The following is a 16,519-nucleotide window of genomic DNA, read 5'->3' on the forward strand; positions in this document are numbered from 1 at the left end:
GCTGTGCCTGACCAAAAGGCCAGGCAGCAACTTCGGCCCCCAGAAGTGGGCGTGAGAAATTTTGGCGCCCTGCCAGGGGCGCTGAAAATGCGTCCCTGACTGGTACTCGTTTTCAGTTTTCGTCTACTTTCGTTTTTGCGACTTTAATTTTGCCTGCTTGCCTAATAACGTCCTTTACGCGTTGTGCAGCGTTTGTGGGATTCGTTACGGCCATCCCGAGCGTCGCTTATTTTTGTGGCGATCGTTCGGGCTTGCGGAACACGTATTTTGGTATAACTCTTTGGCCAATTGGTCCATGAATGTTTGGGTAATATTTCGGGTCGTTGGTTTTTCTAGGATTATTTGTCTAGCATTATTCGTATGCACAATCATAACATAGTCACATAGTTCGCTACACATAACTACATTACAAACATGGATTTGAAAATTAAATATGTCACGTAGTTTATGATAGGCTTCTATGGGTAGTTATTTGCGCCTGGCTCGGTACCGCTTCTATCGTAGATCCAACACATGCCCCGGTCGAGGTAGTGTCTTCAATAGACGAATTTCGCCCAAGAGGCCAACCCGCAAGTGCAAGCCACGGGGGCATGCAGGCGAGAGGGACCTAATGGGCGAGCGATTGGGTTCGGGATAGGTGTACTACCTGCACAAGTACCGAGTGGGAAACATGCGCGGCGTATGCACCCACTATTGGCGAAAAAAAAGGTATCTTTAGTCCCAACTCCCGAGGGAGCCGAGATTCGTTATGATGTTCTGCCCGTTCACATTAATATGCTGATTCTTCAGGTCGTCCCAACTTGATGGGGAAATAAACGCGGGGTAGGATCGTTTCACCCTTCGGCTATTTTGATTACCTACAAGCACGAGTATTTCCTTCACTATCCCCAGTGGAGTCGCCACTGTGAGGGGGTCGAAAAAGAGCGAGGCTAATGCGTGACCTTGTCCCTCGTGGGTGTGACGATTCTTTTTATTCAATCAAGTGTAATTGGATTTCCTGTGAGTATACATCCAATTGACTAGTAATATAGGAGTCGCCATTAAGTTTTTAACGACAATGAGAAACACTGACAAAACCCGGTTATCGTGACATAAAGGGAGTGCAATTATGTTTGACCACGACGGCCGTAGGTTCCCTTATGATCCCTGGTGTTGGGATCTCTCAATATACACCCGCAAGGTAGAGATTGAGGGTTCGGGGGACTGTAACTACCGAGAGGAGTAATTCGCTCGTCGATAACTCCAGAGGCAGGATATCCTTACTAGCTCAGCATAAATAATTGAAGGGACATGCGTTAACTATTAAACTAATCTGAATTGATTTTAGCAATATGCAACATATAATACTAATTCGATCGTGATTATCTGATTTAAATAGCATTAAGGGACCTAGCATGATAATCCGATTTCCCAAAAATATTATATTTGTTAGGCGTGATAGAACAATCATATTAGGTTAGTTTAACAGTTCATAAAAAGGGCGAGGAAAGCAGTTAAATCATCGAAAAGGGACACATTACGACGCACCCTTGAGAGGTGCGTCAGGGTTCTCAGAAAACTAACCACTTTGACTTTGCTGTTTCTCCTTTTTATTTAACGAATCTCAATTATGGGACAGGATACGTTCTGTTCGATTTATGGATCGATTGCGACAGAACGCGTGAACAGTTTCGCAGCGAGAGGCTTAGGCTAAGGGGTTTAGAGTCAATACTCAGAATATATTATGTGTTGTTGTGTGTGATTCACGTCGAAACTAGGGGCGTATTTATAGGGAAGAGTTCGTGGAAAGATAGAATTGCAGAGTTCTAATCCGCAAAGAATTAGGAAAAAACACGTCCCAGGTAATTTCGGCGCCCAGCTCTGGGCGTCAAAGATTTTGGCGCCCAGGGCTGGGCGTTGAAAATAGAGATCCATGCAATTTCAGCGCCCAGGGCTGGGCGTCAAAGATTTCGGCGCCCAGCTCTGGGCGTTGAAAGTGATGTCTGGGCCAAATTCTTTGTCAGATTTGGATTCCTGAAATCCGTAGAGTTTGAGATTAATTCGAGTCTTTTAGCGCGTATTAATTTTGTGACGGAATGCGTCTGGGCCCGTTTCGAACTCTAGGCTCGTTAGGATTTCAATTAATACGTAACTCTTATTTCCGAATCATATTAGGAATAGGATTCTCGCAGTTTTCTATCTCATTTAGGATTTATGTTGGAATGCAACACCTAATTCTGACAGGTTTCTATCTTTTATGATTTTGCCACTTTTAGAAGCTACTTTTTACGGCAGTTACTATTTTTAGCAGGTTTCCATAAATAGCTGGTTTCGGGTGAAATGAAAAGGGGAATTGAGATTCGTTTATTTTATAGGAGATGCGTTGTCAAGTGGAGTTTTTATGCTTTCATCATCGAACCTTTCCCTTGTGGGAATGGGGACAAAAGCAGGTGTCTACAGTGGGGGATGACAAAGTTACTTTCAATTTTACCCATGTTGCTAAGAGTCCTATGATAGAGGAGTCATGTTGTGGTGTCAATGTTTTTAATGATTATTTCAATGATGGATTGACTCATACTAACTCTAACAACTCTTCCGAGAAAGCACGTGTTTCGAATTGTTTTGCAGGTGGAGGTGACCAGAGTATCAACTCTTTGGCATGGGTTCGGAAGAAGGCACAGTTTGATGATGTTGTGACCCAAAAGACCGAAGGTTCTGTCAACGGTGGGAACCGTATTCATGATCGGGGTCGTGATCTGTCACTTTCCGCGCCACATAGCTCATCCAAGGCAATTGATTTGACACCAGATGGCACCATCTTTGGTGCCCCCATTCGATGAGTTGTTGTGGCTACCATCCCCTTCCTGTCGTTTTCTGCGCATAAACTGGGATGTGTAATGGGGACATTGCATCAATCTAATCGTGGGATGAGTACTTCACTATCCATTTATTGCTTTCCGTAGTATACGTTTTGCTTTCGTTTGTGTGTTTTAGTGTAATTCCTTTCAGGTGTGTGTCTCAGTGTAGTTTTTGGTATTGGAGAGGTGAGAAGAGGGTATTTTACGATTTGGGTGTTTAATGTTGTGCAGGTCTAAGGCTCCAAGTTCAAAAAAGTGGAATTAAAGCTGGAACGGAGTAGCGTGCAAAACGCCCGATCCGGATCGGGCGAGGTGAGCCCGATTGATAAGCGTATTTTCCGTCGTTGATAGAAAACCACCTATGCAAACAATATTTATAAAACCACTTCAACTACCGGCAAGAGGTAAGCAAAGGGCTCGTCCCAAAGAAACGGTGAATTATTGAGTTGGAAGTCAATCTAGTTCGATCAAAGATTTGTTTTGAATTGTCACTTTTTAAGAGTCTAAAAACAAATAAAAAACTATGTAAAATTGAATCAAGAAAGGGAAACGTTAGGGAGTCGGGGATAGCCTAGGGAAACCGGGGGAAATTAATTCAACTATTTAGCAATGGTGATCATGCAATGAAATGGTGATTAGGCAAATGGCATCTAAAGACGAACCCGCCACCTCTCGGATAGGGAACGCTAAGCGTCTAATCTACGGAAGAGCTTTCGCCTAATCCTAGACTAAACTAACTAGCATATAATAGGTACCGCCATTTGATCAACACAAGATAGGCCCACAATGTCTTGCCAAACCTATCCTATGGTTCCACGGAAATCTAATCGAATAGCATTTGCAACACTACCACTCAACTAGCATGGATTTCCTATCATCAAATCTTATTTAATCACATGAATCAACCAACAATCAATAATCTATTTCCCCTAATCCATCCCCTAGTTTCTCCCCTTTCCCTAACCTAAAACTACTCACTAATCATCCTAACAATCAAGATATCCATTAGTTCAAAACTAGCTAACATGAAATTAAAGTAGAAGAAGTAGAGAATTGGAAACTCAATTGCACAATCAAATGAAAAACTGAAAATCAAAGTAACAAGCAAAATTGAAATCAAGAACTCAAGGTATTGAGGAATTGCAAAACAATTATCAACTAAGCAAGTGTAAGAATTAAAAAACTAAGAATTCAATTGCATAAAGAAGAGAAGAGTTGAAGAAAATTACTGAATTGATGCTTGGAATTAAAGAGTTTCTCTCTCTAGATTGAAGAACAAAATCACAAAACCTCTAAAATGTATTTTTGAAAATGAAAGCGTAAATTGAAAATAATCAAAATCCTATTTATACTAAACCCCAAAAATAAGAGATTTAAACTCGAAAACTATATCTCGCGCAGTCGTGCGATCGGGCAGACCCAGGTGCGATCGCATCGGTGCGATCGTGCTGTGCATCTGTGCGAACGGGCCCTGCGACGATTCTTCTCCTTCGTGCCGTGCGATCGTGCCACACAACCATGCGATCGCACGGCTGTAACTTGGCCAAATCTCAGAAAATCCTCGTGTGCTCGCACAGGAAATCCGTGCGAGCGGGCTACATGCCTTGGAGTTCCTGCCTCCTTTTTGCGGATTCGTGCGAACACACGAATTTGGGGCACGAGCTCACCCAATGCCTTGGAGTTCCTGCCTCCTTTTTGCGGATTCGTTCGAACACACGAATTTGGGGCACGAGCGCACACGTTGCCTTGACTTTTGGAGCCAACTTTGTATACCTGTAGACACCTACTTTTGTCCCCATTCCCGAAAGGGAAGGTTCGATGATGAAAACGTAAATCTCCACTTGACAACGCATCTCCTATAAAATAACGAATCTCAATTCCCCTTTTCATTTCACCCGAAACCTGCTATTTATAGAAACCTGCTATTTATAGAAACCTACTATTTATGGAAACCTGCTAAAAATAGTAACTGTCGTAATGGGTAGTTGTTAAAAGTGGCAAGTCATAAAAGATAGAAACCTGTCAGAATTAGGTGTTGCACTCCAACATAAATCCTAAATGAGATAGAAATTGCGAGAGAATCCTATTCCTAATATGATTCGAAATTAAGAGTTGTATTAATTAAAATCCTAACGAGCCTAGAGTTCGTAACGGGCCCAGACGCATTCCGTCATAAGGTTAATACGCACTAAAAGACTCAATTAAATCTCAAATACTCCGGATTCTAGGAATCCGAATCTGACTAACAAAAACAGCCCAGATCCTATTTTCAACGCCTGGCTCTGGGCGCCGAAATCTTCGGCGCCCCGGCCTGGGCGCTGAAAATACCTGGTACGTGTTTTCTCCTAATTCCTCGTGGATTAGAGTTCTACAATTCTATGTTACCACGAACTCTTTTCTATAAATAGGGCCTTAAGTTCGACGTGAAAACAACAACAACACACAATTATTATTCTGAGTATTGACTCTAAACCCCTAAGCCTAAGCCTCACGCTGCAAAACTGATCACGCGTTCTGTCGCAATCGATCCATAAATCGAACAGAACGTATCCCGTCCCATAATTTGAGATTCGTTAAATAAAAGGAGAAATAGCAAAGTCAAAGTGGTTAGTTTTCTGAGAACCGTGACGCACCTCTCAAGGGTGCGTCGTAATGTGTCCCTTTTCCATGGTTTAATTTCTTTCCTCGCCCTTTTATGAACTGTTAAACTAACTAAATCTGATTGTTCGATCACGCCTAATAAATATGATATTTTAGGGAAATTGGATTATCATGCTAGGTCCCTTAAAACAATCTAAATCAGATAATCGCGCTCGATCTAGTGCTATATGTTGCATATTGATAAAATCAACTCAGACTAGTTTAATAGTTAACACATGTCCCTTCAATTATTTATGCTGAGCTAGTAAGGATATCCTGCCTCTGGAGTTATCGAAGAGCGAGTACTCCTCTCGGTAGTTACAGTCCCCTGAACCCTCAATCTCTACCCTGCGGGTGTACATTGAGCGATCCCCGCCACCAGGGATCACAAGGGAACCTACGGCCTTCGTGGTCAAACATAATTGCACTCCCTTTATGTCACGATAACCGGGTTTTGTCATTTTTTCTCATTGTCGTTAAAAACTGAATGGCGACTCCTACATTACTAGTCAATTGGGTGTAAACTCACAGGAAATCCAATTACACTTGATTTGACAAAAAGAAGCGTCACACCCACGAGGGACGAGGTCACGCATTAGCCTCGTGCTTTTTCGACCCCCTCACAATACCCGTGCGAGCGCACGTAAATTCCGTGCGATCGCACTGGACCTGCTCGAGCAAATCTTAGCTATTTTCCATCATTTTCAACATTATCACCTGAAAGGCACAAAGATGGAAAAGGGGAATAAAAATGCAGCAAAACTATATAAAACTATAAAAAAAGCATAATAAAACTCTATAAAATCCTAGCCTAGAGCGACATAAATGTCGCTCATCAAACTCCCCCAAGCTAAGCGTTTGCTAGTCTCTAGCAAACAAAACTCAACTAGGGAAGAATGAGCAACCTATCAAGTTCTAAAAATTTACCAAAATCGAAATCTAGCAAATCTAATCAAGGCATGACTAAAAATGGAAAACGCAAACCAAGAAAAGAAAGAATGAAAAGAAGAAGAAAAGAAAAGAGAAGAAAAGAAATTAAACTACAAAATCCAAGATGGGGGCTTTATTATGGAACAAGTATAGAAGAACAATAATATTACTAATCGAATAAATTAGTACACGCTAACTAATGTCCTAAATCGAGTGAAAGATTCGAGCATCAAGCAAAGCGAACTAAGGAAAAACACTAGTCAATCCCCCTACATCCGGGCATACCGTACGACAAAACTCTAGATCTTATTCACCTTTGAGAATAGCGTCTCAAGACACCGCGAAGGCGCCAGAAAATCAATATTAGGCTACCCGACATCTTAGCATGACAACCTTGTTCCTTAAGCTTGACCAAATCCTCCCTCCACCGACAATGACTCAACTCTAAAGGGTCAATAGGGCTTTTAGGGCGTAACGTGGGCTAGGGGTAAGGTGTGGAATAAATTTGGCAATTTGGTGCTCATACCTAAAGTGAAGCGCAATGAGAACTCAACTCAAGCATAATCAACCAAAAACAAACTTTTCCACTTATTTGGGGCACCCCCAAGCTTATTCAACAACAATTCTAAACTACAACTCTTTTTGCATTTTTTTCTTGATTTGATTTTCCTCTTTTTGCGTTTCAAATGAAACTTTTCATGCCTTGTTTTTTCTCTATTTTTGGCTTTTTCAAAATTTAATTCTATATTTTTTTGCTTTTTGCATCAATTATTCATTATGTACAACATTCTTCCAAAACTTTGTCATTCACACCAAACAACATTCATTCCTCAACTTTGCATATTCAATCCAAAACATCAAGCATCATAACTCAAAGCTTCACTATCACTTCTAAGGGTGAAAACAAAACAAAGGCTATTAGGCTTGTATTGTGCTCATAAGAAATGAAGGGTCAAGGCTCAAATGGCTAGCAATGGGGCAAGTGCAAACAAAAACATATGAGAAAAATAGAAAGTAAAGTTCTAAACTAAAAAGAAAAATAGTCACCGAAAGAAATGCCTCTATCGTCCCCTAAAGTAGTTCGGTCGCGGTCTCGGGAAGGAAAAGGTGAAACTCGGGAGACAAGAAATTCAATGCTAAGGATCCATGCCACTCAATGAATATATATGTGTTTGGGCTTATTTTTGAACATGAATCTCACAAGGGAGAAAATACCATTCTCTCCGGCTTCAAATCACTAGAGAATTCAACACCATCTTACCACAAGCCAAGAGTTCATGACGCATGCTACCCAAAGTTCAACCAACTTTCTTGACACCAAATCCTAGACTCGACCCAAGACATTAAGAACCGTGTAAAAATCTACCAACTAGGAATAAAAGCATTCTAATCTACAAGTTCCAATTTTATATGCCTCAATCAAGAATATTTCCTAAGAAAACCTAAAAAACTTGCCTTGACGAAAAAGAAATCAAAACAAAAAGAAAAGGAAGAAAATAAGAAAACACACCAAAAAGGAAACAAAAAGAAACAAACACAAAGAAAAAGAAGAGAAACTAAAAATCAAAATAAATCAAACTAAAAAAAACAAAGAAACAAGCATGTAATGGTATGATTTCAAAGCAATGAGCATCAACAAGTAGGCATCCACAAACAAAACTCCCCCCAAGCTAGAATTAGGCCATGTCCTCAAGGCCTAAAACTAAGCAAGGAGGGGCACAGCTACCCATCCAACCAAATGCCCCAACATGATGTATGCCCGTCCCCAAAAGAATGCATAAGAGTTGGAAGGATGTTACCGGAAGTATCGTGGGAGCAAGTCCCGCAAAGAACTATTAAAACCCGAACAAACTCACCAAAAATGGACGGACAAGGCACAAGGTGGAAAGTGAGAACCCACCGCAAAGAATCAGACCAAAACAATGCTCAAAAACCGCGGGGTGCCTCCCGGTAGCGCTCGTTTAACGTCATTAGATTGACGAATCCCCCCAAATTCATGGGGGGTCATGGAGATCTATGGAAGCAATGGAACCAATGGGATCTCCTAAGTAATAATGCTTGAGGCGATGACCATTCACCTTGAAAGGAGCCGTACTATCATTTCGGATCTCAATAGTACCGTGCGAGAAAACCCGAACAACAATGAAAGGACCGCTCCACCGGAACTTGAGTTTACCCGGAAACAACTTCAACCGCGAGTTATAAAGGAGGACTTTCTCTCCCTCCTTGAACTCTCTCTTCTCGATCCGAGCATCAAGATATTGTTTAGACCGGGCCTTGTAGATGCTCGCCGAGTCATAAGCATTCATGCGGAGTTCCTCCAACTCATGAAGGTCAAGCAAGCGCCTCTCTCCCGCACTAGTCAATTCGAAATTCAGGGTTTTGATGGCCCACATAGCCTTGTGCTCAAGTTCCACCGGCAAGTGGCGATTCTTGCCATAGACAAGCTTGTAAGGAGTCATTCCTGTAGGCGTTTTGAAAGCCGTTCTATACACCCATAAGGCGTCATCAAGCTTGATGGGCCAATCCTTGCGGTTCTTGGCAACCGACTTTTCAAGAATATACTTGATTTAACGATTAGTAACTTCCACTTGGCCACTAGTTTGGGGATGATAACCAACACCAACCTTATGATGAACCCCATATTTCCGCAAGAGGGCCTTGAATTTGCCATGGGCGAAATGGGATCCGCCATCACTAATCACAACCCTAGGAACCCCAAAACGCGGAAAAATGATCTTTTTGAAGAGGTTGAGAACCACTTTGTGATCATTGGTAGGCGAAGCAATGGCCTCCGCCCACTTGGAGACATAATCAACCGCAACAAGGATGTAGAGGTTCCCATAAGAAGAGGGGAAAGGGCCCATGAAATCAATGCCCCATACATCGAACACCTCTAATTCTAAGATTGGATTTTGCGGCATCTCATGACGTTTGGAAATATTCCCCGTCTGTTGGCAACGATCACAAGCCATGACAAATGCCCAAGCATCCCGAAAAAGGGTGGGCCACCATAGCATGCTTTGATGTATCTTGGAGGCGGTTCGATCACCCCCCATATGCCCACCACAAGGGGAAGAGTGGCACATACGGAGAACACTTGGGAACTCCTCATCCGGAACACACCTCCGTAAGAGGCCATCCGGGCACCTTCTCAACAAAGTGGGCTCATCCCAAATGTAGCGCTTAGAATCATACTTCAACTTGCGGCGTTCTTGAGATGTGAGCTCTTCCGGAATTGCCCCGCAAGCCAAGTAATTTAAAATATCAACAAACCATGGGAGTTGAGTGCTCCCAACCATGTACAAAGTATCATCTCTCAAAGCATCCTCGATAGGCACATCATCTTTAGTCACGCTTCCAAGTTCTAACCGAGAAAGGTGGTCGGCCACCACATTCTCGGCTCCCTTCTTATCTCGAATCTCAATGTCAAACTCTTGGAGAAGGAGCACCCAACGAATGAGTCTCGGTTTAGCCTCTTTCTTCGCCATAAGATAACGAATGGCCGCATGATCCGTGTACACAATTGTCTTTGACCCTACCAAATAAGTCCTAAACTTTTCAAAAGCATGCACAATGGCGAGAAATTCTTTCTCGGTCGTGGTGTAATTTGCTTGTGCTTGGTTGAGGGTTTTAGACATATAATAGATCACATGAAGCTTCTTGTCTTTCCTTTTACCAAGGAATCCCCCAACAGAGAAATCACTTGCATCACACATTAACTCAAAAGGTAGAGACCAATCCGGAGCTTGAACTATAGGGGTAGAGATGAGAGCATTCTTGATGGTGTCAAAGGCTTTGAGACATGCGGAGTCAAAATGAAAGTCACATTCCCTTTGGAGGAGGTTGGTGAGAGGTCGGGCGATCAAAGAAAAATCCTTAATGAACCGCCTATAGAAACCGGCATGCCCAAGAAAGGACCGGATCCCCTTAACATTTACCGGGGGAGGTAACTTCTCTATCACTTCGATTTTTGCTCGATTAACCTCAATCCCACGATGAGACATCTTGTGCCCTAGAACAATTCCTTCCTCCACCATGAAGTGGCACTTTTCCCAATTGAGAACCAAGTTGACCTTTTCACACCTTGCAAGACACTTCCCAAGATTGATGAGGCAATCGTCATAGGTGGATCCTCCCACCGAGAAGTCATCCATGAACACCTCCATCTCTTTTTCAAGCATATCACCAAAAATGCTCATCATACACCTTTGGAACGTTCTGGGAGCATTACAAAGCCCGAATGGCATCCGCTTATAAGCAAACGTTCCATAGGGACAAGTGAAAGTAGTTTTCTCTTGGTCTTCCGGATTAATTGGGATTTGAAAGAATCCGGAATAACCATCAAGAAAACTAAAGTACTTGTGCTTGGTTAGAAGCTCAAGCATTTGGTCAATGAATGGGAGGGGAAAGTGATCCTTTTTGGTAGAGAGGTTGAGTTGACGATAGTCGATACACATGCACCACCCGGTTACCGTCCAGGTGGAAATAAGCTCCCCATGTGAATTCTTGACTACCGTCATCCCTCCTTTTTTTGGAACCACATGGACCGGGGATACCCATCGGCTATTCGAGATAGGATAGATAACCCCGGCTGCCAAAAGCTTCATGATTTCCTTCTTAACCACCTCTCCCATAGGTGGGTTAAGTTTTCTTTTCCTCTCACGATGTGGGACAGCATTGTCCTCAAGCTCGATATGATGCATGCAAAGGGTTGGGCTAATAACCTTCAAATCACCAATGGTGTAGCCCAAAGCCCCTTGATGACGTTTCAAAACATTAATGAGCTTGAGCACTTGCTCGTCATCCAAAGAGGAATTGATAATGACGGGGTAAGAAGAATTTGGACCAAGAAAGACGTACCTTAAGCTCGAAGGTAGAGGTTTTAGCTCTACCTTGGGAGCTTCCTTACCAATTTGGGGGGCATGATCATCCAAAGCTTTCTTTCCATCAAGAACGGGCAAGCATTGCTCCGATTGGTCACAAGGTGGGGTGGAATCCATTAGTCTCTTGTATTTGGCCGCTTCAACCCCTTGATCACCTAAGCCATCTCTATTCAAAAGAGAAAACTCAAGTGGATCGTTAGTGGTGAGCAAATGCTCATGCATGTCATGCACCAAAGGATCAAAAGAGTCTACCAAGAAACATTTCTCATTGGTAGAGCTAGGGTAGCTCATGGTTTTATTCAACTCAAAGAACAAGCTATCGATCCCTACTTTCAAGGTAATGTTCCCTTGCCTGACATCAATTATAGCCCCCGCCGTGGCTAAGAATGGGCGGCCTAGAATAATAGGGACATGCACGTCCTCATCAATGTCTAGGACCACAAAATCAACGGGGATCACAAATCCACCAACTCTCAAAGGTACATCATCAATCTTGCCGATATGATATTTGACCGAACGGTCGGCAAGTTGCAATGTAATGTTGGTTGGGACAAGATCACCAACCACAAGCTTGGAGAACACCGAATAAGGCATTAGACTAACACTAGCCCCCAAATCACACAAGGTATTGCTTATTTCAAGCTCCTTGATAGCATAAGGGATAGAAAAACTACCCAGGTCTTTGAGTTTGGGTGGCATTTTGTTGAGAATAATAGCACTACAATTTTCGGTGAGATTCACCGTCTCCTTTACGTCACAATTTCGCTTCCCACTTAAGATTTCCTTATGGAATCCTGAGTAGGTAGGCATTTGTTTTAACGCATCCGTAAAGGGGAGAGTGATATGCAATTTCCGAAGGACCTCAAGAAATTTTGCGAATTGCACATCCAACTTGTGTCTTATAAATCTTTGGGGGTAGGGAAGTTTAGGAGTGGGGAGAGGTAGAAGAGTTGCCACCTTGGGGGTGGTAGTATCACCCTCATCATTAATGGGAGGCTCCTCTTCTACCACATCATTGTCACTCGACTCAATGACTCCCTCTTGATCTTCCCCATTGGGTTTAGAAACCTTATTAGCTCTAGGAACATCATCAAGGATTTTTCCACTCCTTGTCACTATAGCGTTCATTTGCCTTGGAGCATGACTTTGGGGGTGGAAGAATAGTAAGCGCATGATGTTCCCTAACGGTATTAGCAAGTTGAGCTAATTGGTTTTCAATCACCTTCAATTGAGTGTTGGATTGTTTGAATCCATCCTCAAACTCAATGTTCTTCTTGACTTGCGCCCCAATAAACGACTCCATGAGAACCTCAAGATTCGACTTGAGAGGTGGGAGTGGTGGAGGTGCAACGCCATAACCACTTGGGTTGGATTGATATTGGTTGCCAAAGGTCCTCGGTCCATTGAATCCGGGAGGTGGCAAATGAGATGCACCATAAGGAACTCCCGAGTTCAAAGGATAACCCCCACTTGAGGCACCCCTAAATTGCCCATGAGAGTAATTATAACCCCCTCCACCTTGATGGTTGGGATTATAACCCCCTTGGTTGTATTGGCCTTGATTGCCAAAACCTTGAGATTGACCGTAGGGAACTTGGCTTTGATAGCCTTGTGCTCTATAGCCACCTCGGGCTTGGTTATCATACCCACTTCCTTGGCCATAGCCTTGGTGGGGACCATACATGGAGGGCCCTCTAGGTTGCCTAGCAAAATTAGGATTGATAGGGTTATCATTCCTAGACCTCTCATTGATGGAATTAGCATACTCTACATCAAACTCTCCTTCATACGAAGGGCCATAATCCACAAATTACAAGTTATGAACTAAAGGGCATGCATCGGGGGAATGACTATAGTCTTGGCAATTTTCACAAAAGAATGTGCCCGGAGGCATTGAGCCATAAGAACTAACCTTGCCCTTCCCCTTATTGAGAAGAGTTTCCGAAGGAGGTGGAATTGTGGACGGAGATGGTGGCTTGCTTACTGCACTTCCCGCAAATGGTGTATTTTCAAGCTTCTCTAATCGCGAGCTAAGCTTCTCTATCATCCGTGCTTGCTCTATGGCGTACACCGAACCGTTACCATCCTCATTCCTACTTTTCCCATCATAACTTCTTGCACCTACATGCCAAGATTGGTAGTTTTGAACTACATCTTCAATTATCTCCTCAATTTGATCTTCCGTTTTGTTCATGATGGGGCCTCCAGCGCCCGCATCTAGACTTGTTTTCGAGCTTGGACTCAATCCTAATTAAAAGGTTTGTAGCAACAACCACTTGGGAATCCCATGATGAGGGCACTCCCTTTAGTACTCCTTAAATCGGTCCCAAGCCTCGAAAATCGATTCATCACGCCCTTGCTCAAATGATTGAATCTTGTGGTGAAACTCCGCCGTCTTCCCATGAGAATAGAACTTGTTCAAGAAGGCACTAGTTACTTCGTTCCATGTGAGAAGTGAGTTGGGCTTGACCTCCTTGTCAAGCCAATCACTAGCACGCCCAAGCAAAGAGAAGCGGAACAAAGTCAACCTCACATAATCCGAGGTTACACACTTTTGTTTTATTGTGTCACAATAGTGGTCAAACTGCTTGAGATGCTCGTGAGGCGACTCATTGCTTTTCCAACAAAAGGGATGACTTTGCACCAAGTTGATCAAGGCGCGCTTGATCTCAAAATTATTAGCACATGTAGTTGGTGCTTGAATCCCACACGTAGCCTCAAATGCTCCCGGTGTTCCCAAGTTCTTAACCGGAAGAGCCATGTTCTCACTAGCTTCCTCACTCACTTCTTGTTCCGTGTCAACACTCAAAGCCTCAAACCGATTATGATTTGACGAGCTAGAACGAGCACGCCTAAGTCTCCTTAGAGTCCTTTCCAATTCAAGGTCAAGAGGATGGAGGATCCTTTGACGAGCACGTCCCCTATCAAGCATAAACACTCAAGAAAACCGTGAGCAATGCAAAGGAAAAACTAAAGCAAGAATGAATTTTTTTTTTTTGTATTTTCAATTAATGAACTAGTCTCAACTAAACTCAATAACAACGACCGTTCCCCGGCAACGGCGCCATTTTGATAAGGGTATTTTCCGTCGTTGATAGAAAACCACCTATGCAAACAATATTTATAAAACCACTTCAACTACCGGCAAGCGGTAAGCAAAGGGATCGTCCCAAAGAAACGGTGAATTATTGAGTTGGAAGTCAATGTAGTTCGATCAAAGATTTGTTTTGAATTGTCACTTTTTAAGAGTCTAAAAACAAATAAAGAACTATGTAAAATTGAATCAAGAAAGGGAAACGTTAGGGAGTCGGGGATAGCCTAGGGAAACCGGGGGAGATCAATTCAACTATTTAGCAATGGTGATCATGCAACAAAATGGTGATTAGGCAAATGGCATCTAAAGACGAACCCGCCACCTCTCGGATAGGGAACGCTAAGCGTCTAATCCACGGAAGAGCTTTTGCCTAATCCTAGACTAAACTAACTAGCATATAATAGGTACCGCCATTTGATCAACACAAGATAGGCCCACAATGTCTTGCCAAACCTATCCTATGGTTCCACGGAAATCTAATCGAATAGCATTTGCAACTACCACTCAACTAGCATGGATTTCCTATCATCAAATCTTATTTAATCACATGAATCAACCAACAATCAATAATCTATTTCCCCTAATTCATCCCCTAGTTTCTCCCCTTTCCCTAACCTAAAACTACTCACTAAGCATCCTAACGATCAAGGTATCCATTAGTTCAAAACTAGCTAACATGAAATTAAAGGAGAAGAAGTAGAGAATTGGAAACTCAATTGCACACTCAAATAAAAAAGCTGAAAATCAAAGTAACAAGCAAAATTGAAATCAAGAACTCAAGGTATTGAGGAATTGCAAAACAATTATCAACTAAGCAAGTGCAAGAAGTAAAGAACTAAGAAGTCAATTGCATAAAGAAGAGAAGAGTTGAAGAAAATTACTGAATTGATGCTTGGAATTAAAGAGTTTCTCTCTCTAGATTGAAGAACAAAATCATAAAACCTCTAAAATGTATTTCTGAAAATGAAAGCGTAAAAATGAAAGCGTAAATTGAAAATAATCAAAATCCTATTTATACTAAACCCCAAAAATAAGAGATTTAAACTCGAAAACTGAATCCCGCGAAGCCGTGCAATCGGGCAGACCCAGGTGCGATCGCATCGGTGCGATCGTGCTGTGCATCTGTGCGAACGGGCCTTGCGACGATTCTTCTCCTTCGTGTCTTGCGATCGTGCCACACAACCGTGCGATCGCACGGCTGTAACTTGGCCAAATCTCAGAAAATCCTCGTGTGCTTGCACAGGAAATCCGTGCGAGCGGGCTCCATGCCTTGGAGTTCCTGCCTCCTTTTTTCGGATTCATGCGAACACACGAATTTGGGGCACGAGCGCACCCAATGCCTTGGAGTTCCTGCCTCCTTCTTGCGGATTCGTGCGAACACACGAATTTGGGGCACGAGCGAACACGCTGCCTTGACTTTTGGAGCCAACTTTTTAGACCCGTGCGAGCGCACGTAAATTCCGTGCGATCGCACGTAAATTCCGTGCGATCGCACGTAAATTCCGTGCGATCGCACTGGACCTGCTCGAGCAAATCTCAACTATTTTCCATCATTTTCGACATTATCACCTGAAAAGCACAAAGATGGAAAAGGGGAAAAAAATGCAGCAAAACTATATAAAACTATCAAAAAAGCATAATAAAACTCTATAAAATCCTAGCATAGAGCGACATAAATGCCGCTCATCACCGATCGGGCGCGTGTCGATCCAAGGAAAAAGGTTGAAAATCGCCCGAACGGGCGATGGTTGCCCGATCGAATCAAAAGGCGAGTAGAATGTCCGATCGGGCGAAATTCTGCCCGATCAGGCGGTGCGTGATGACGTCATTATGAGGTCTAGGAGGAATCTGAGTTGAAGAATGAATTTAGAGGCAGTTCACAGTTCGCTAGGTCCGGATCGAGCGAGGTGCGCCCGATCGGGCGCGCGTAGATGGTTTCAGCAACTTTATTTTTCGCCCGATCGGGCAAGCTGCTGCCTGATCGGGCGTCGGGTGATATCAGCGACTTAAGCCCATGATTCCTCTTCTATTCTTCACTCTCATCTCCTTCTTCAACCAAATTTCTCTCTCTTCCTCCATTAAACCCCATCTCCAAAATTCTTCAATCCCTCATATCTCACTCAATTCTTCAC

General features: G+C 43.0%; 1 protein-coding gene and 1 non-coding gene across 2 annotated transcripts; one reads left to right on the forward strand and one right to left on the reverse strand.

The window, feature by feature from the left end:
- Nucleotides 1-8,401: 8,401 nt before the first annotated feature.
- Nucleotides 8,402-8,869, reverse strand: LOC110802634 (uncharacterized). The gene has a single exon (XM_022008073.2). It carries the CDS (start codon nucleotides 8,867-8,869, stop codon nucleotides 8,402-8,404), a length of 468 nt encoding a protein of 155 aa, XP_021863765.2.
- Nucleotides 8,870-13,575: 4,706 nt separating this feature from the next.
- LOC130460398 (small nucleolar RNA R71) lies at nucleotides 13,576-13,681 on the forward strand. The gene has a single exon (XR_008920276.1). It is a non-coding gene; the product is annotated as a small nucleolar RNA R71 (small nucleolar RNA).
- Nucleotides 13,682-16,519: the final 2,838 nt, after the last annotated feature.

Source organism: Spinacia oleracea, chromosome 4 (assembly GCF_020520425.1).
Source record: "Spinacia oleracea cultivar Varoflay chromosome 4, BTI_SOV_V1, whole genome shotgun sequence".
NCBI lineage: Eukaryota > Viridiplantae > Streptophyta > Magnoliopsida > Caryophyllales > Amaranthaceae > Spinacia > Spinacia oleracea.

Bases quoted from the DNA above. Each gene is read 5' to 3' on its own strand.
- LOC110802634 (XM_022008073.2), bottom strand. From the start codon at position 8,869: ATGACTCCTTACAAGCTTGTCTATGGCAAGAATCGCCACTTGCCGGTG.